At 47.4% G+C, this 20,393-nt stretch overlaps 1 protein-coding gene and 4 non-coding genes across 5 annotated transcripts in view; 1 reads left to right on the forward strand and 4 right to left on the reverse strand.

The window, feature by feature from the left end:
• The first annotated feature begins 1,563 nt into the window (after positions 1 to 1,563).
• On the forward strand, positions 1,564 to 1,636 carry TRNAT-CGU (transfer RNA threonine (anticodon CGU)). Its single transcript has one exon. It is a non-coding gene; the product is annotated as a tRNA-Thr (tRNA).
• Positions 1,637 to 5,722: 4,086 nt separating this feature from the next.
• On the reverse strand, positions 5,723 to 5,795 carry TRNAT-UGU (transfer RNA threonine (anticodon UGU)). The gene has a single exon. It is a non-coding gene; the product is annotated as a tRNA-Thr (tRNA).
• Positions 5,796 to 6,733: 938 nt separating this feature from the next.
• On the reverse strand, positions 6,734 to 6,806 carry TRNAI-UAU (transfer RNA isoleucine (anticodon UAU)). Its single transcript has one exon. It is a non-coding gene; the product is annotated as a tRNA-Ile (tRNA).
• A 583-nt stretch (positions 6,807 to 7,389) lies between these two features.
• On the reverse strand, positions 7,390 to 7,462 carry TRNAT-UGU (transfer RNA threonine (anticodon UGU)). The gene has a single exon. It is a non-coding gene; the product is annotated as a tRNA-Thr (tRNA).
• Positions 7,463 to 9,497: 2,035 nt separating this feature from the next.
• The window catches only part of SLC43A3 (solute carrier family 43 member 3), a 102,864-nt gene continuing 91,968 nt past the window's right edge, over positions 9,498 to 20,393 (reverse strand). Inside the window, exons 6-14 of the mRNA XM_069979611.1 lie at positions 19,109 to 19,185; positions 17,983 to 18,075; positions 16,337 to 16,476; positions 13,893 to 13,996; positions 13,193 to 13,342; positions 12,133 to 12,234; positions 10,375 to 10,558; positions 9,853 to 9,976; positions 9,498 to 9,776 (exon numbers count right to left, since the gene is read on the reverse strand). Of these exons, the coding sequence (XP_069835712.1) occupies positions 9,663 to 9,776; positions 9,853 to 9,976; positions 10,375 to 10,558; positions 12,133 to 12,234; positions 13,193 to 13,342; positions 13,893 to 13,996; positions 16,337 to 16,476; positions 17,983 to 18,075; positions 19,109 to 19,185 (1,088 nt within the window). The 3' untranslated portion in view covers positions 9,498 to 9,662. The remainder of the gene's footprint in view (positions 9,777 to 9,852; positions 9,977 to 10,374; positions 10,559 to 12,132; positions 12,235 to 13,192; positions 13,343 to 13,892; positions 13,997 to 16,336; positions 16,477 to 17,982; positions 18,076 to 19,108; positions 19,186 to 20,393) is intronic.

The raw sequence follows: 20,393 nt of genomic DNA on the forward strand, positions 1-20,393 counted from the left end.
AAGGTTTCAGCGTTATATCGGTTAAAGCTGGGATTGGTGATATTTCAATTAGAAAACATGGCTGCATTTTCCTAGAAACAGCGCCACCCCTGTCCTCAGGTTGTATGTGGTATTACAGGTCTGCTCCATTACTACTGCACAGAGAGGACAGAGGTGGCGCTGTTTCTGGAAGTAAGCAGCTGTATTTTTGGAATCCAGGATAATCCCTTTGCCTTTTGATACCAGAAGGTAAGAGGGGCCCTATTACCCCATATCCACAGGCTCTTCCGACCGCTGGGGCACTTATCATGAGAGTGAAGGGCCGTTGTTGCCATGTAAGTGTAGCGGCGGTGTTAAGAGGCGCCCCCCCCCCCCCCACCATTCGTGCTTTATGGACTCAGCCGGCCATCACCAATCACAGGCCATCCATCACCGACCATCACCAATCACAGGCCATCCATCACCGATCACCGGCCATCACCAATCACAGGCCATCCATCACCGATCACCGGCCATCACCAATCACAGGCCATCCATCACCGATCACCGTCCATCACCAATCACAGGCCATCCATCACCGATCACCGGCCATCACCAATCACAGGCCATCCATCACCGATCACCGGCCATCACCAATCACAGGCCATCGATCACCGGCCATCACCAATCACAGGCCATCCATCACCGATCACCGGCCATCCAGCACCGATCAGCCAAGGGTTGGAAGTATCTCTGAGGATCAAGTCCTATCTTTTAACAAGCCGGCTGGCACTGTTTGGAGGGGACCTCAATGCAGTCATGAAGCCCAAGTATGGGGGAAGCTCCAGAGACGAGCTGACTTGTAGTGGCTAGTGAGGCTCACCTGGTGGATGTCCAGAACCAGCACACCCCAAGCCATACGGGATTCATCCATTATAGGAGTAGCTGTATATAGAGGGGTGGAGATGTTCTACAGAAGGGTTGGGAGATGCTATTACTTCTGATGTGAAGAGTGTAAAGGTTCTACCCAGTGGTTTCAAATCCGCCCTGTGACACTGGATTTATCAAGAGGCACACACCTCTTTAGTTTCCTGCACATCTGTACTAGGGCACCATAGGCCATATCCTTAAAGGGGACTTCTCAACTGTGACAATGACCCCTCTTTATGCTTCTGGCTTACTTTTACTCCCTTTGCATTTACTTAGCTTTCACTTCCCAGTCATTGGCTGTTCTGGCTGCCAGCTCTGTTCTCTGCACTCTGCTATTCTGTGTCCAGCTCTGCTATGCCAAGTCCTGTCCTGACAGCTCCACAGGGCTGGGAGCTGATAAGGTGGTCGGTCAGGGGTGCTGTGCAGTGAGAGACTCAGTCATCAGCCCGGCCACCGCTAATAACACAGAGATGGTCTGGAACCTGGACAGCTGTAAACATGAGAGACAGCTCAGAGGGCTCGGCCAGGAGACTAATAAACTGCAAAGTTTCATAACTTTTAGAGGGTTTTCAGATTTATTATTAGCCCCTTATCCATAGGATAGGTGACAGATATAAGATTCTGGGTGGTCCGACACAGAACTGAGCTGCGGGTCACATGACTTCCAACCTGTCTGGCTCCATAGCTCAGTGGTTAGAGCACTGGTCTCGTAAACCAGGGGCCGCGAGTTCAATTCTCGCTGGGGCCTCACCTGCATTTTGAAGGTGATGTCCAGGATGAAACAATGATCTTCTCTGAATATTAATGGTAGATACTGACCCCCAGCTCCCCCGCTGATTGGCCTTCTGTGATGTGATGGGGCCAGGCCTCTTTTAGATCCCACACGGCAGGGTGAACCTGCGACCGATTAGATGAAGCGATCTGCAAATTATCATTAAGTGACCATCTGAGAACATGTTAAAAGATACGATTAATGATTTTTCGCTCATCAGTTTATCGCTAGCTGTATTTACATGAGCAGATAATCCCTCAAACGCCATCGCTGTCACACAGATCTGCACGATAATCATTCAAACGCCATCGCTATCACACAGATCTGCTCGATAATCCCTCAAACGCCATCACTGTCACGCAGATCTGCACGATAATCATTCAAACGCCATCGCTATCACACAGATCTGCTCGATAATCCCTCAAACGCCATCGCTATCACGCAGATCTGCACGATAATCATTCAAACGCCATCGCTATCACACAGATCTGCTCGATAATCCCTCAAACGCCATCGCTGTCACGCAGATCTGCACGATAATCATTCAAACGCCATCGCTGTCACGCAGACCTGCACGATAATCATTCAAACGCCATCGCTGTCACGCAGATCTGCTCGATAATCCCTCAAACGCCATCGCTATCACACAGATCTGCTCGATAATCCCTCAAACGCCATCGCTATCACACAGATCTGCTCGATAATCCCTCAAACGCCATCACTGCCACGCAGATCTGCACGATAATCATTCAAACGCCATCGCTATCACACAGACCTGCACGATAATCATTCAAACGCCATCGCTGTCACGCAGATCTGCTCGATAATCCCTCAAACGCCATCGCTGTCACGCAGACCTGCACGATAATCATTCAAACGCCATCGCTGTCACGCAGATCTGCTCGATAATCCCTCAAACGCCATCGCTATCACACAGATCTGCACGATAATCATTCAAACGCCATCGCTGTCACGCAGATCTGCACGATAATCATTCAAACGCCATCGCTATCACACAGATCTGCACGATAATCATTCAAACGCCATCGCTGTCACGCAGATCTGCACGATAATCATTCAAACGCCATCGCTATCACACAGATCTGCACGATAATCCCTCAAACGCCATCGCTATCACACAGATCTGCACGATAATCATTCAAACGCCATCGCTGTCACGCAGATCTGCACGATAATCCCTCAGACGCCAGTCTTCCTGCTCCCCCCTTATCTCTGTGTTATTTTACGGGTCTGGATTGCAGCCATCTTGGCGCTTCCCTCGGCTGTAGCCAGTGGACCCTCTTGGTTCCTTGCCTGATAAGTTATAATGTCTTATACTGACTTCATTACAATGTTTTACTATGTTGGCCATACACCTTCAATAAGTGACGGCCATCGGTTATGTATCCTGTGCGTCCTTCCCATACACAGGAGCATCCAGCACGGCCGAGCTTTCCTGTGTTCTCTCTGGGGAGTGGTAGGCCAGAGCCAGAGCGCTCTCGTCACAGCTTATATCTCCACTGTGGGGGGTCAGTATAGTTGTCAGGAGACCTGCGGAGGGGTAAGGAGCGGACTGTACAGAGTGGCCGTACCCTCCCCATTGTGTAATGTTATGGCGGATCCTAATGACACATTATGCCATACCATCTGGATCAGTGAGCGGCAGCCACGCGGTGGAGGAGAGGTGTAGTTCCCTGGACAGCAGGCAGGTGGCGGTGCTGTATTATGATACATGGGCGGCATGAAGCTGTCACTGGGCAGAACGCTCACTCTCTCCCGGTCAGACTTTTCAGCACCAATAGGAAGTTTCAAAATATTTTTTTTAAATCTATAATTTCATGTATAAATGCCCGAAGCCGCCAGAAGTACAAACTGCATGAAGGTGAAAACCAACATCCAACCAAGCCCAAGAGCTGACACTTCAGTGATGATGCAGAATGGATGCGGCCATGTTCTTATTGTTCTTTTATCTGTGGACGCTTCGGCTATTGTTTCTTAGTGATTTATAGAACAATGAAATATACAATATAAAATACACATGACTTGGCATAAGCCAATGAGATCACAGAGGAAAACCTGATAGACAAGGAATTACCCGGCTCCACGGCAACAATTTCTTACTTGTTTGACATTTTTCCTTGTGATTTCATTGACTTATCAGAAATCAGACAAGTCACATGTCCGGACAGACAAGTCATGTGACCAGATGGACACGTCACGTGACCGGGCAGACAAGACATATGAATGCCCGGAGTGCCCCTTTAACTGCTTCTACTTAGAAAATGTACAGTAGGAGTAGGGAGTTTAGAAGCATGACATCGGTCACGTATAGATCACCTATAGATATAGATCCCAGCCTCTATCACCACCAATCCCCAGTCTCCCCAATCGGTCACAGTGTGAGGGTATCGCATACACCAATCACAATGATATCCACTGTGAGAGTCTAAGGGAGTCCTCCGAATATGATCAGGAGATCTATGAGGAGCAGAGAAGAGTAACACTCACCCAGATAACGGTAACGTCAGACGATAACCTCAACGGAAAAATATATATAAGGTATAGATGAGAAGACTAGGCCGCCCCTCGTACAGGTCATGTGTCGGGGGGGGGGGGGGCGTGTCTTGATAATTTGTTATGATTCTGGTTATTTTCTACAGACGTTGTCCTGGCTACCAGAGGCGCAAAACATGCAGAAACCTCCAGCAACGAAAGGGTTAACAGAGACGCCTGGTCGCAGAGCTGTCACTTCAGCCCTGTTCTTTTTGTTCTTCTATCTTTGGACGCTTCGGCTATTGTTTCTTAGTGATTTATAGAACAAGGAAATATACAATATACAAGACAGGTGAGGCCCCAGCGAGAACTCACGACCCCTGGTTTACAAGACCAGTGCTCTAACCACTGAGCTATGGAGCCAGACAGCTGGCTGGTCACATGACTGGGAATAAACCAATGAGATCACAGAGGAAAACATGATATCAGACAAGGGATTACCCGGCTCCACGGCAACAATTACTTACTTGACTTGTTCGATCTTTTTTATTGTGATTTTATTGACTGGGCAGCCAAGTCACGTGACCAGGCGATCAAGTCATGTGACCAGGCGGACAAGTCATGTGACAATATCCCTTGGTTTACCTTCTGTGGAGAGTGTCACAGAGGCGGGGGGACATGACATGTTTAACCTCTTAATGACCTGAAAAGTTTTCTTTTTTCTGTTTTTGCTCCCCCCCCCCCTCACCTTCTAGGAGCCATAGCGTTTTTATTTTCCCACCTACAGGGCCGGCTGAGGCGTCGTTTTTTGGGCCACACTCTCTAGTTTTCATTGATACCAAATTAATAAATAAACATTAGTTAATTTTTCTGATAGACGATGTGACAATGTGATAGACGATCGGCAAATCTGGTGTTTTTCCCCCTCTTTTCGTTTGCACCGCTCACCGTACGGGAATAGTATTCTTATATCTTTATAGATCAGACAATTGCGCATAATACAATATAGAATATGTCTCTTTTTATATGTTTTATCTGTATAATGGGAGGGGGGGTGATGTTAACGTTTATTGGGGGAGGGGCTATGACATATATTATGTCCCCACTCTCTATGTCTCCTAAGACCATGACCTGCAGCCATTACATTGCTGATACTGACACATAACGCCATACCATCCGGATCAGTGAGCGGCAGCCACACAGGGGAGGAGAGGTGTAGTTCCCTGCACAGCAGGCAGGTGGCGGTGCCGTATTATGAAACGTGGGCGCCAAGAAGATGTCACCGGGCAGAACGCTCACTCTCTCCCGGTCAGACTTTCCAGCACCAATAGAAAGTTTTAAGGAATTTTTTAAAAATCTATAATTTTATATATAAATGTGCGAAGCCACCAGAAGTACAAACTGCATGAAGGTGAAACCAACATCCAACCAAGTCCAAGAGCTGACACTTCAGTGGTGATGCGGATAGGATGCGGCCATGTTCTTATTGTTCTTCTGTCTGCGGACGTTGCGGCTATTGTTTCTAAGTGATTTATAGAACAATGAAATATACAATAAAAAATTCAGGCAAGGCCCCAGCGAGAATTGAACTCGCGACCCCTGGTTTACAAGACCAGTGCTCTAACCACTGAGCTATGGAGCCAGACAGGGGGCTGGTCACATGACTGGGGATAAGCCAATGAGATCACAGAGGAAAACATGATATCGGACAAGGGATTACCCGGCTCCACGGCAACAATTTCTTACTTGACTTGTTTGACATTTTTCCTTGTGATTTCATTGACTTATCAGAAATCAGACAAGTCACATGTCCGGACAGACAAGTCATGTGACCAGATGGACACGTCACGTGACCGGGCAGACAAGACATATGAATGCCCGGAGTGCCCCTTTAACTGCTTCTGCTTAGAAAATGTACAGTAGGAGTAGGGAGTTTAGAAGCATGACATGGGTCACGTATAGATCACCTATAGATATAGATCCCAGCCTCTATCACCACCAATCCCCAGTCTCCCCAATCGGTCACAGTGTGAGGGTATCGCATACACCAATCACAATGATATCCACTGTGAGAGTCTAAGGGAGTCCTCCGAATATGATCAGAAGTTCTATGAGGAGCAGAGTAATACTCACCCAGATAATGGTAATGTCAGACGATAACCTCAACGGAAAAATATATAAAAGTTATAGATGAGAAGAAGAAGCGGCCGTGTTAGGGGAACCGATGGAGGGTCCTGCTATACAGGAAGATGACTGATCGCAGCCAGAAAAGACCTTACTGGTTTACACAACCCCATCTAATGGACTGGGCCGCCCCTGGTACAGGTCATGTGTTGGGGGGGTCTGGATAATTTTCATGATTTCGGTTATTTTCTACAGACGTTGTCCTGGCTACCGGAGGCCCAAAACATGCAGAGACCTGCAGAAATGAAAGGGTTAACAGAACCGCTGGGTCGCAGAGTTGACACTTCAGTGGTGAGGTAGATAGGATGCGGCCATGTTCTTATATCTGTGGACGCTTCGGCTATTGTTTCTTAGTGATTTTTAGAACAATGAAATATACAATATAAAAGACAGGACAGGCCCCAGCGAGAATTGAACTTGCAACCCCTGGTTTATAAGACCAGTGCTCTAACCACTGAGCTATGGAACCAGACAGCTGACTAGTCACATGACTGGGAATAAACCAATGAGATCACAGAGGAAAACATGATATCAGACAAGGGATTACCCGGCTCCACGGCAACATTTACTTACTTGACTTGTTCAATCTTTTTATACTGTGATTTTATTGACTGGGCAGCGAAGTCACCTGACCAGATGGACAAGTCATGTGACCAGGCGGACAAGTCATGTGACCAGGTGGACAAGTCATGTGACCAGGAGGACAAGTCATGTGACCAAGTCCCTCAGTTCACCCTCTGTGGAGAGTGTCACAGAGGCGGGGCACATGACTTGTTTAACCACTTAATGACCCGGAAAGTTTTCCTTTTTGTGTTTTGGCTCCCCCCCCCTTCACCTTCTAAGAGCCATAGCGTTTTTATTTTCCCACCTACAGGGCCGGCTGAGGCGTCGTTTTTTGGGCCACAATGTTTGGTTTTCATTGATACCAAATTAATAAATAAACATTAGTTAATTTTTCTGATAGACGATGTGACAATGTGATAGACGATCGGCAAATCTGGTGTTTTCCCCCTCTTTTCGACCAATGAAATATACAATATAAAATACAGATGAGGCCCCAGCGAGAATTGAACTCGCGACCCCTGGTTTACAAGACCAGTGCTCTAACCACTGAGCTATGGAGCCAGACAGCAGGCTGGTCACATGACTGGGGATAAGCCAAAGACATCACAGAGGAAAATTGTATTAGACAAGGGATTACCCGGCTCCACGGCAACAATTTCTTACTTGACTTGTTTGACATTTTTCCTTGTGATTTCATTGACTTATCAGAAAGCAGACAGATCACATGGCCAAATATGCAAATGAACACCATCACGTGTCTCGCCGTCAGTGAACTAGCCAGATCTTCCTCTGGGAAGGAACAACCAAGCCAAGGAATGTCTCCAATCAAGGAAATCAGCAAGGTATCCATCCACAGACAGCTGTTTCGGGGTATTTGCTCCTCATCTGTGTGGAGTAGTATTCTGGCTAGTGGGAGCAGTAAGTGCATGCAAAAGCCACTAGCCAGAATCCTACTCTACACTGATGAGGAGCAAATACCCCGAAACAGCTGTCTGTGGATGGATACCTTACTTGGGTGGTTTCCTTGATTGGAGACCTTCCTTGGCTTGGTTGTTCCTTCCCGTAGGAAGGTCTGGCTAGTTCACTGACGTCGAGACAGTGAACTCTGGTGTCTCTGCAGTGTTCTTTTGCATATTTGATTTCCCAGGGGGCAATGTTCTAGAATACACTGACCTCGAGACACGTGATGGTGTCAACCAGCATCCTTTTTAAAGGAGAAGTCCGGCGAAAATTTTTATTAAAGTATTATATTGCCCCCCAAAAGTTATACAAATCAATATAGACTTAGTATGGGAAATGCTTATAAAGTGCTTTTTTTCCCTGCACTTACTAATGCATCAAGGCTTCACTTCCTGGATAACATGGTGGTCACTTCCTGGATAACATGGTGATGTCACGACCCGACACCCAGAGCTGTGCGGGCTGTGGCTGCTGGAGGGGATGATGAGTGTCCCTCCAGTGCCCTGTGTCTCTCAGTGTCCCCCTGCCATCATCCCCTCCAGCAGCCACAGCCCGCACAGCTCTGGGTGTCGGGTTGTGACATCACCATGTTATCCAGGAAGTGACATCACCATGTTATCCAGGAAGTGACATCACCATGTTATCCAGGAAGTGACCACCATGTTATCCAGGAAGTGACATCACCATGTTATCCAGGAAGTGAAGCCTTGATGCAGTAGTAAGTGCAGGGAAAAAAGCACTTTATAAGCATTTCCCATAATAAGTGTATATTGGTGATTTGTATAACTTTTGGGGGCAATACAATACTTAAATAAAAATTTTCACTGGACTTCTCCTTTAAATCACATGGCCAGGCAGGCCAATCATGTGCCCGGGCAGAAAAGTCATGTGACCAGGCAGACGAGTCATATGATCAGGCAGACACGTCATGTGACTGGGCAGACAAGTCATGCTTTAGCTTCAGCTAGTTTAGTTTCTGACCCACAGACAGGACTTTGTTTCATGACTACGGAGTCTCAAACCAAAGTCAGACTATAACGTTAATAAAAATAAAAATAAAAGTTATAGACGAGTAGATAAAGCAGCCATGCTACGGGAAGCGATGGAGGGTCCTTCTCCTGCGGTCCTGATATACGGGAAAATGACTGGTCGTAGCCGGCAAAGACCCCATCTAATAGGCTCTGTGTGATGGTGTGTCGGCTCTCCCGGAGGCAGATGTTGGATGTACAATCACTAACGGAACACTCATTCAGCCGATAATCAGATACCAGTGCCAGAGATCAGCTGAAGGGCCAGCAGCGAGCTCTCTCATTGGCTGAGCCGCTCATCTCTCTGTGTAAACAGGAGGCCGATAATGCATGCTAATGGCTGAAGTAGCGATACAGCGATCATCTGTGTGGCCGGTCATGTGATGTATCGTGCCTTGTGAAGGTGCTGCCACCCAGTGCAGATCCACTGACTAGGGCTTGTTTGCATCTGTACACGGCCCTATATCGGCCCTCACTCCTTACTAATAACACACACACAAGAGGCTGTGTATATGGGGGGTCAGGTGGGATAATGTGCAGGGGCAGCGGTATTGTTGTTTTTAATACATTTTGACGTTCAGATGTGAAAAAACACATGAAAATGAGTATAAATTTGTATTAGTACAAGGACCGAGTTTAATAGGTAAAATAAATACAGGAGATATATGGGGCACTGAGATGTAATAAATACTGCGTGTAATCCCCGAGATCCTGACATGTAAATACAACCACGAAAGCGACAGAGACACAGGTCAAAGGTCATCAGACACAGGTTAAAGGTCGGCTTGTTCCATGTCCCTCAAACGTTTCTTTTGTCTCCAAACCCGAAATACATTGATGGGGTGACCGAATGTCAAGAGGATCAGGATCAGCAGAGAAACGTTAACCTGAAAAACATGAAACATGGTGATTGACAGGCGGTGGGATTGTAGCGGGCGTCCTCAGGCACAGCGATCTACATACATAGAAGGGGTCTCCGTGCAGATACGTCCCAATGATAGAAAATGCCGGATACTGAAGCAAAGAGATGACTGCGGACAGAGACATCAAGAGTCCGAACAGTTTCCCAAAGTGTTTGGGTGGGAACCTGCAAGACAAAGTCGTGAAAGTATTACCTACAAGGAATGGACATGTAACCCTTTAAGACCAGGCCAACAGCGGCCCTGGTGATCACAGCCACCGTGTGGTTCCCTCTGTACGGGGAGGCAATCAGGCTTCATTGTGGCCATAAGGAGGTGACCTACAAACTACCGGGATGATAGTTGGCTCCAATCCTGGAAGTTGTGTATTTCAGTTGAGGGTTATGGAAGGTCAGAGAAGAAAGTTCATGGGTCTGAATGCTAAACCTGTGCCTCCCCACCATGTACCTCTATAACACGTCCCTTTTAGTTGGCACAGGGACATTCAGGCACCAGGGCCCAGGCTTATACCCACCCATGTTTTACCATAACAAATATGTTTTGTGTGTCGTGAAAGGTTCCTTACGCAATGGACAGAAAGGCGGCATTTCCTCCATACAGGAAGGAGCGGTTAAGTACTTGGAGGATGAAGGTCGGATAGAGGGCAGGAAGCTGGGAGATGGTGGCGCAGACAGAGAAGAGGACGCACTGGATTGTGGTCAGTAACAACGACAGGACTGAAGAGTGGAGGTCATCAAGAGAGTCCGTAACTGTGGAATATAATACAGGCACCATTATCAAACCTGCTGAGTATAATGTAGTTATATACAAGTCTCGGCCAGGACGGGGGTAGCCGAGCAGGACGGGGGAGGGAAAGCTGGACCAGAAGAGAGGAAACAGGGTGGGGAAGACCGTTATAACGGAGAGTCTAATGGGAGGCTATAACGGAGAGTCTAATGGGAGGATATAACGAACAGTATAATGAGTGGATATAGTGGAGAGTCTAATGGGTGGATATAGTGGAGTGTCTAATGGGCAGATATAACGGAGAGTCTAATGAGAGGATATAACAGAGAGTCTAATGGGCGGATATATTGGAGAATCTAATGGGTGGATATAGTGGAGAGTCTAATGAGCGGATATAACAGAGTCTAAAGGGCGAATATATAGGAGAGTCTAATGGGTGGATATAGTGGAGAGTCTAATGGGTGGATATAGTGGAGAGTCTAATAAGCAGATATAACAGAGAGTCTAATGGGCGGATATATATATATATATCTGCCCATTAGACTGTCCGTTATAGCCTCCCATTAGACTCTCCGTTATAGCCTCCCATTAGACTCTCCCTTATAACGGTCTTCCCCACCCTGTTTCCTCTTTTCTGGTCCAGCTCTCCCTCCCCCGTCCTGCTCGGCTTCCCCCGTCCTGGCCGAGACTTATATATATAAGTCTCGGCCAGGACGGGGGAAGCCGAGCAGGACGGGGGAGGGAGAGCTGGACCAGAAAAGAGGAAACAGGGTGGGGAAGACCGTTATAAGGGAGAGTCTAATGGGAGGCTATAACGGAGAGTCTAATGGGCGGATATAACAGAGATATGGATAGAGATGGATGGATATAGTGGGGAGTCTAATGGTCGGATATAGTTAACAGTCGAATGGGCGGATATAACGGAGAGTCTAATGAGCGGATATAACGGAGAGTCTAATGAGCGGATATAACAGAGTCTAATGAGCGGATATAACAGAGTCTAATGAGCGGATATAACAGACAATCTAATGGGCAGATATATCGGAGAGTCTAATGGGCGGATATAACGGAGAGTCTAATGGGCGGATATAACGGAGAGTCTAATGGGAGGATATAATGAAGAGTCTAATGGGCGGATATAATGAAGAGTCTAATGGGAGGCTATAACGGACAGTCTAATGGGCGGATATAGTGAAGAGTCTAATGGGTGGATATATATATCGGAGAGTCTAATGGGTGGATATATATATATATCGGAGACTTTAATGGGTGGATATAACGGAGAGTCTAATAGGAGGATATAACGGACAGTCTAATGGGTGGATATAACGGACAGTCTAATGGGTGGATATATATATCGGAGAGTCTAATGGGCGGATATATAGATCGGAAAGTCTAATAGGTGGATATATATATCGGAGACTCTAATAGGTGGATATAACGGAGAGTCTTATGGGTGGATATAACAGAGTCTAATGGGCGGATATAACAGAGAGTCTAATGGGCGGATATAACAGAGTCTAATTGGAGGATATAACAGAGAGTCTAATAGGAGGATATAACGGACAGTCTAATGGGCGGACATTGTGATTGTCACCTTTTTTTTTTCTTTTGTGTCTGTCCATTATGAGACCATTCCAAGGAGCGCAGAAAACCCCACAGAACTGTGAGATGGCGAAAACATTCGTGTATTTACTCACTGGAATAAGGAGAAAGAAATTTATTCTCATATCACGTCTCATCTCTTACACGTTACATATCATCACGTCTCATCTCTTACACGTTACATATCATCACGTCTCATCTCTTACACGTTACATATCATCACGTCTCATCTCTTACACGTTACATATCATCACGTCTCATCTCTTACACGTTACATATCATCACGTCTCATCTCTTACACGTTACATATCATCACGTCTCATCTCTTACACGTTACATATCATCACGTCTCATCTCTTACATGTTACATATCATGTCTTATCTCTTACACGTTACATATTATCACGTCTCATCTCTTACACGTTACATATCATCACGTCTCATCTCTTACATGTTACATATCATCACGTCTCATCTCTTACACGTTACATATCATCACGTCTCATCTCTTACATGTTACATATCACGTCTCATCTCTTACATGTTACATATCACGTCTCATCTCTTACACGTTACATATCATCACGTCTCATCTCTTACATGTTACATATCATGTCTTATCTCTTACACGTTACATATTATCACGTCTCATCTCTTACATGTTACATATGTCTTATCTCTTACACGTTACATATCACCACGTCCCATCTCCTACGTTACGCATCATCATGTCTCATCTCTTACATGTTACATATCATGTCTTATCTCTTACACGTTACATATCATCACGTCTCATCTCTTACATGTTACATATCAGAACATTTCATCTCTTACATGTTACATATCACCACATCCCATCTCCTACATGTTACATATCATCACGTCTCATCCCTTACATGTTACATATCATCACGTCTCATCTTACACGTTACATATCATCACGTCTCATCTCTTACATGTTACATATCACGTCTCATCTCTTACATGTCTCTCCCCTTTTACATATTATCACATCTCTCATATGAATGTTGCACTACACTAAATGTACACACCGAGCTGCGAGTCTCCTCCACTCAGCCGAGTGATTGTGGGGTTCAGGGTCCCGATGAATAAATAATGCCTGAGCTGCATGAGAGAAAGCCAGAGGAGATGCCACCAGAAGAGCGAAGAGAGGAGACAGCTCCGGAAGGAGACCTCATCATCTACGGGGAGAGGAGATCACGTCACTGCCGTGTACATTAGATATGTTACTTTAGTGTGTCGTCTATTCTATCCAAGATGGTGTCTTCTGTCACCAGAAAGGTTTAGTGCAAGCTATCTATAAAGGAAGAATGACCCCTAATCCAGAAGACCCCATCAGAGTCTGGAACAGGTGGTCCATCCTTACTGAAGCTCGGGGAGATCAGTCAGTGCCACAGGAGCTTTGGTGCTTCAGGGTGAAGACCAACCCCAGAACCCCCTCCCCTGGAACCCCAAGAATGGACACCGCACCCTGCGAGGAAGACTCACGCAAAGTGACTACGTGGAGTAGGACCAGCATCATGGCCGCAACATACAGGCCAGTGGTGTTGTGTGGTCTCCCCACACTGCACAGCCTTGCCCCCCCCTCAGGATTAAATAGAACCATAATCGGTATCGATGGAGTCCATCCTGAATCCGTCAGTCACTGAAGCCCCAGTGTCGGTGTAAACAGAGCCCAATGCAGCTGCTCCTTGTAATCTTACGGATCAGAGGAAGGGTGGTGACACTTACTGCTCTTCACCAGACACTCTCTTTTCTTCTGCTCTTTCTCCTTAGTTCCAGATGAAGGGTTCAGGGATCTGGATGTCTTCTGGCAGAGCTCCCTACAGTCCAAACTAAGAACAACAGAGGAACAAATATCATCACCGTAAGGGGCGATATACTGACACATCTGGATATTACCGGTTATTGGAAAGTTCCTCCAATAATTCTTCCATCTTGTGTTTAGAAAGTCTAAAACGGCTGCCGACTACCTCTGCTGATCCCCCCATACACGTGAGCACTCTGCTGAGCATGCATGTGTTCTGTCTAAGGAGAGTGAAGAAATTGACTGATGGAGTCCCCGCGGCTCCATACTACAAGGCCATAGGCTATCTATAACATGCGGAGTCCCTGCGGCTCCATACTACAGGGCCATAGGCCATCTATAACATGGTCCCTGCGGCTCCATACTACAGGGCCATAGGCCATCTATAACATGCCGAGTCCCCACAACTTCATACTACAGGGCCATAGGCCATCTATAACATGCGGAGTCCCTGCGGCTCCATACTACAGAGCTTTAGGCCATCTATAACATGCCGAGTCCCCGCGGCTCCATACTACAGGGCCATAGGCTATCTATAACATGCGGAGTCCCTGCGGCTCCATACTACAGGGCCATAGGCCATCTATAACATGGTCCCTGCGGCTCCATACTACAGGGCCATAGGCCATCTATAACATGCAGAGTCCCCACAACTTCATACTACAGGGCCATAGGCCATCTATAACATGCGGAGTCCCTGCGGCTCCATACTACAGAGCTTTAGGCCATCTATAACATGCCGAGTCCCCGCGGCTCCATACTACAGGGCCATAGGCTATCTATAACATGCGGAGTCCCTGCGGCTCCATACTACAGGGCCATAGGCCATCTATAACATGGTCCCTGCGGCTCCATACTACAGGGCCATAGGCCATCTATAACATGCAGAGACCCCACAACTTCATACTACAGGGCCATACACCATCTATAACATGCGGAGTCCCTGCGGCTCCATACTACAGAGCTTTAGGCAATCTATAACATGCCGAGTCCCCGCGGCTCCATACTACAGGGCCATAGGCAATCTATAACATGCGGAGTCCCCGTGGCTCCATACTACAGGGCCATAGGCAATCTATAACATGCGTAGTCCCCGCGGCTCCATACTACAGGGCCATAGGCAATCTATAACATGGGGAGTCCTCGTGGCTCCATACTACAGGGCCATAGGCCATCTATAACATGCCGAGTCCCCGCGGCTCCATACTACAGGGCCATAGGCTATCTATAACATGCGGAGTCCCTGCGGCTCCATACTACAGGGCCATAGGCCATCTATAACATGCCGAGTCCCCACAACTTCATACTACAGGGCCATAGGCCATCTATAACATGCCGAGTCCCCTCGGCTCCATACTACAGGGCCATAGGCCATCTATAACATGCGGAGTCCCTGCGGCTCCATACTACAGGGCTATAGGCCATCTATAACATGCCGAGTCCCTGCGGCTCCATACTACAGGGCTATAGGCCATCTTTAACATGCCGAGTCCCTGAGGCTTCATACTACAGGGCCATAGGCCATCTATAACATGCCGAGTCCCTGCGGCTCCATACTACAGGGCCATAGGCAATCTATAACATGGGGAGTCCCCGCGGCTCCATACTACAGGGCCATAGGCCATCTATAACATGCCGAGTCCCCGCGGCTCCATACTACAGAGCTATAGGCCATCTATAATAAGCGGAGTCCCCGTGGCTCCATACTACAGGGCCATAGGCCATCTATAACATGCGGAGTCCCTGTGGCTCCATACTACAGGGCCATAAGCCATCTATAACATGCAGCAGAGCAATCACGGTTCCATACTAGAGGCCCATAGGACATCTATAACTTGCGGAGTCCCCGCGGCTCCATACTGGAGGGCCATACAACATCTATAACATGCAAAGTCATCATGGTTACATACTTCAGGGCCGTAGGCCATCCATGTACACTAGTAGCACGGTTTCTAGGGGAGAAAAGCTCCATAACAGGGCGCTGGTGCGGCCCATGGAAGTATAACATCTGTATAGACCAGTATGGCGCCATATCACAGCTATAGGGCTTAGAGACGCAGCTGTGATACTGTATTGTATAAAATGCTAGACCCAGATGGAAAAGGAAAGATGTGTACAAAGCCAAATCTACCCACAAGAAGACAATCCTATAGATCAGGCCGGCGGTGCCAGGATTTTTGGCCCGATGAGGAAATCACAATGGCCGGTAAGTGGCCTGCAGGACGCTGTGACCTAGAAGTGAATAAATGGCGTCCCAGGGAAGGCAGGGCAGGCATCATTACACGTCATGAAGCCGCAGGAGCCGCATGGTGGGAGCCAGGATAGGTAAGTGTAGTCTAATACTAATACTGTAAAACTAATACTGTACCCATATCTGTAGCCGTCCGGTGCAGGGAACGGGATGTGAGTCCTCGGCATCAGGAACATCGTCCTCAAAACGTGACAAATGCTGCAGCAGGACAGGAAGAGGAAGAGATCCTGCAGAGAGATCCCATTCTGATAGAGAACCTGAGGGGAGACCAGAGATGACAGCTATACAGCGCCTACAGGGGGAGACCAGAGAGGACAGCTATACAGCGCCTAGACCAGAGAGGACAGCTATACAGCGCCTATAGGGGGAGACCAGAGAGGACAGCTATACAGCGCCTACAGGGGGGACCAGAGAGGACAGCTATACAGCGCCTACAGGGGGAGACCAGAGAGGACAGCTATACAGCGCCTACAGGGGGAGACCAGAGAGGACAGCTATACAGCGCCTATAGGGGGAGACCAGAGAGGACAGCTATACAGCGCCTAGACCAGAGAGGACAGCTATACAGCGCCTACAGGGGGAGACCAGAGAGGACAGCTATACAGCGCCTACAGGGGGAGACCAGAGAGGACAGCTATACAGCGCCTACAGGGGGAGACCAGAGAGGACAGCTATACAGCGCCTACAGGGGGAGACCAGAGAGGACAGCTATACAGCAACTATAGGGGGAGACCAGAGAGGACAGCTATACAGCGCCTATAGGGGGAGACCAGAGAGGACAGCTATACAGCGCCTACAGGGGGAGACCAGAGAGGACAGCTATACAGCAACTATAGGGGGAGATCTACCTCGCTGCTCCTTTAACCTCACTGCCCTCCCAGCCTCGCTGCTCCCTGACCTCACTGCCCTCCCAGCCTCGCTGCTCCCTGACCTCCCAGCCTCGCTGCCCCCTGACCTCACTGCCCTCCCAGCCTCCCTCGCTGCTCCCTGACCTCACTGCCCTCCCAGCCTCGCTGCTCCCTGACCTCACTGCCCTCCCAGCCTCGCTGCTCCCTGACCTCACTGCCCTCCCAGCCTCGCTGCTCCCTGACCTCACTGCCCTCCCAGCCTCGCTGCTCCCTGACCTCACTGCCCTCCCAGCCTCGCTGCTCCCTGACCTCACTGTCCTCCCGACCTCGCTGCTCCCTGACCTCACTGTCCTCCCGACCTCGCTGCTCCCTGACCTTACTGTCCTCCCGACCTCGCTGCTCCCTGACCTCACAGCCTCGCTGCTCCCTGACCTCACTGCCCTCCCAGCCTCGCTGCCCCCTGACCTCACTGCCCTCCCAGCCTCGCTGCCCCCTGACCTCACTGCCCTCCCAGCCTCGCTGCTCCCTGACCTCACTGCCCTCGCAGCCTCGCTGCCCCCTGACCTCACTGCCCTCCCAGCCTCCCTCGCTGCCCCCTGACCTCACTGCCCTCGCAGCCTCGCTGCTCCCTGACCTCACTGCCCTTTTGGCCTTGCTGATCTCTTACTGACATCTATCCAGCAGTGCCCCGAGCTCAGTGGGCGGTCGGGGTGACAGGTTCACAATCTGGGAGTCTGTCGGCTGCTGTTGGTGACCTGTATGGAGTCTTCTCATCCTCAGTATGGGGGCAGGAAGGACAGAGACCACCATACAGGTTTCTCTCGGTGTCATCAGGGGAGTGATGTCTATAGGAGCAGCTACGGCCGCAAACAGATTGGCCCCCTAGTGGTGGAGACAGTGGGACTGATCTCTTACCTTCACCACCAGGAAGATGACGGAGGACGAGTCGAAGGCCCCGTTGTAAAGCGTTATTATCGTAGAACGTTGCGATCCAAACAGATTTCCCACCTTTGTAAAGAGAAGAAGGTTTTATCATGGACATAGTATGGGCACCGCTCTAGTCCCGGTGGACCAGACATGCGTGACATGGGGCCACAGAGACCAGCTGATCATCGGGGGCCTTCCATATACAAAGACCTGCTGCCCCCTGCCCGTACAGGGAACAGTCACCCCGGCCGCCATTTCCTGGGATCCCCCAGAGGATTAGAGCCCAGGGGGCAAAAAAAAACACCTAATACTGTCTGACAGCGTCTGGTGCTGTCACTGGTCACATCAGCTAAGGATTATTGTAATTCAGAATATTATTTTGGTACTATATGGCAGTACTTTGTTGGCTGTATATATAGCAGTAATATTTGGGCACTATATGGCAGTACTTTGTTGGCTGTATATATAGCAGTAATATTTGGGCACTATATGGCAGTACTTTGTTGGCTGTATATAGCAGTAATATTTGGGCACTATATGGCAGTACTTTGTTGGCTGTATATAGCAGTAATATTTGGGCACTATATGGCAGTACTTTGTTGGCTGTATATATAGCAGTAATATTTGGGCACTATATGGCAGTACTTTGTTGGCTGTATATAGCAGTAATATTTGGGCACTATATGGCAGTACTTTGTTGGCTGTATATATAGCAGTAATATTTGGGCACTATATGGCAGTACTTTGTTGGCTGTATATATAGCAGTAATATTTGGGCACTATATGGCAGTACTTTGTTGGCTGTATATAGCAGTAATATGTTGGCACTATATGGCAGTACTTTGTTGGCTGTATATATAGCAGTAATATTTGGGCACTATATGGCAGTACTTTGTTGGCTGTATATAGCAGTAATATTTGGGCACTATATGGCAGTACTTTGTGGGTGGTATATAGCAGTAATATGTTGGCACTATATGGCAGTACTTTGTGGGTGGTATATAGCAGTAATATGTTGGCACTATATGGCAGTACTTTGTGGGTGGTATATAGCAGTAATATTTTAGCCGGTATTAATAACCTACCATTTTCCCCGCCATATGAGCGCACTCACCTGCATATTAGTTAAAATTAAGAAAATTCCACCAGTTGCCAACATGGAATAAGCCGGATACAGCAGCACTGCGGTACCTGGAGAGAAAAATACAGGGATGGAAATATAGAAGAGATGGCGGGATAATACAGTGATCCCTCAACTTACAATGGCCTAAAGAAACAATATTTTCAACATACAATGTTCCTTTCTGGACCATCGTAACTTGAGACCAGACACAACATACAACGTACAATTGTGGTGTCCCACTAGGGGTGTTACTGTTGTATACACCCTTCGCAAAAGCCTGTACTTTTTGTGGTCTTATTATGGTAATAAGTAGTATTAACCCTTTGAGGACCAGGCCCAAAATGACCCAGTGGACCGCGCAAATTTTGATCTTAGTGTTTCCGTTTTTCCCTCCTCCCCTTCTAAGAGCTCCAGCACTTTCAGTTTTTTATCTACAGGCCATGTAATGGCTTATTTGTTACAGGAATAGTTGTACTGTGTAATGGCGTCATTCATTTTACCATAACATGTATGAGGGAACCCAAATATATTATTTATGAAGATATAAATAGGTGAAATCGTAAGAAAGAATGCAATACGGTAACGTTTGGGGGGTTCCTGTGTCTACGTAATGCACTATATGGTAACAGCGACATGATACCATTACTCTATAGGTCTGAACACAACCATATGCAGGTTACACAGATTCTCTAATGTTATATATTTTTTTTAAATGAAATCCTTTTTTTTGGCAATTAATTATAAATAAAATGGGACTATTGTGACACTTATAACGGTTTTATTTTTTCACCTACGGGGCTGTATGGGGTGTCATTTTTTCCGCCATGATCTCTAGTTTTTATTAATACCATATTTGTGAAGATCGGACGTTTTGATCACTTTTTATTAATTTTTTTATATATATAATGTAACATAAAATCGGTAATCCGCGCACTTTTTTCCCTCTTTTCGTGTACACCGTTTACCGTTCGCAATGACGCTTGTTATATTTTAATAGATCGGACAATTACGCACGCTACGGTATATTATATGTTTATCTATTTATTTATTTTTATATGTTTTATTTATATAATGGGAAAGGGGGGTGATTTAGACTTTTATTGGGGGAGGGGTTTTGGGGTAGTGTGTTAGTGTTTTTAACTTTTTTTTTTTTACACATTTGAAGTCCCTTTGGGGGACTTTTACATTCACTACTTGGATTTTTACACTGATGAATGCTATGCCATAGGCACAGCATTGATCAGTGTTATCGGCGATCTGCTCATTGAGCCTGCCT

The sequence above is a fragment of the Dendropsophus ebraccatus genome, chromosome 8, assembly GCF_027789765.1.
Source record: "Dendropsophus ebraccatus isolate aDenEbr1 chromosome 8, aDenEbr1.pat, whole genome shotgun sequence".
Classification (NCBI taxonomy): domain Eukaryota; kingdom Metazoa; phylum Chordata; class Amphibia; order Anura; family Hylidae; genus Dendropsophus; species Dendropsophus ebraccatus.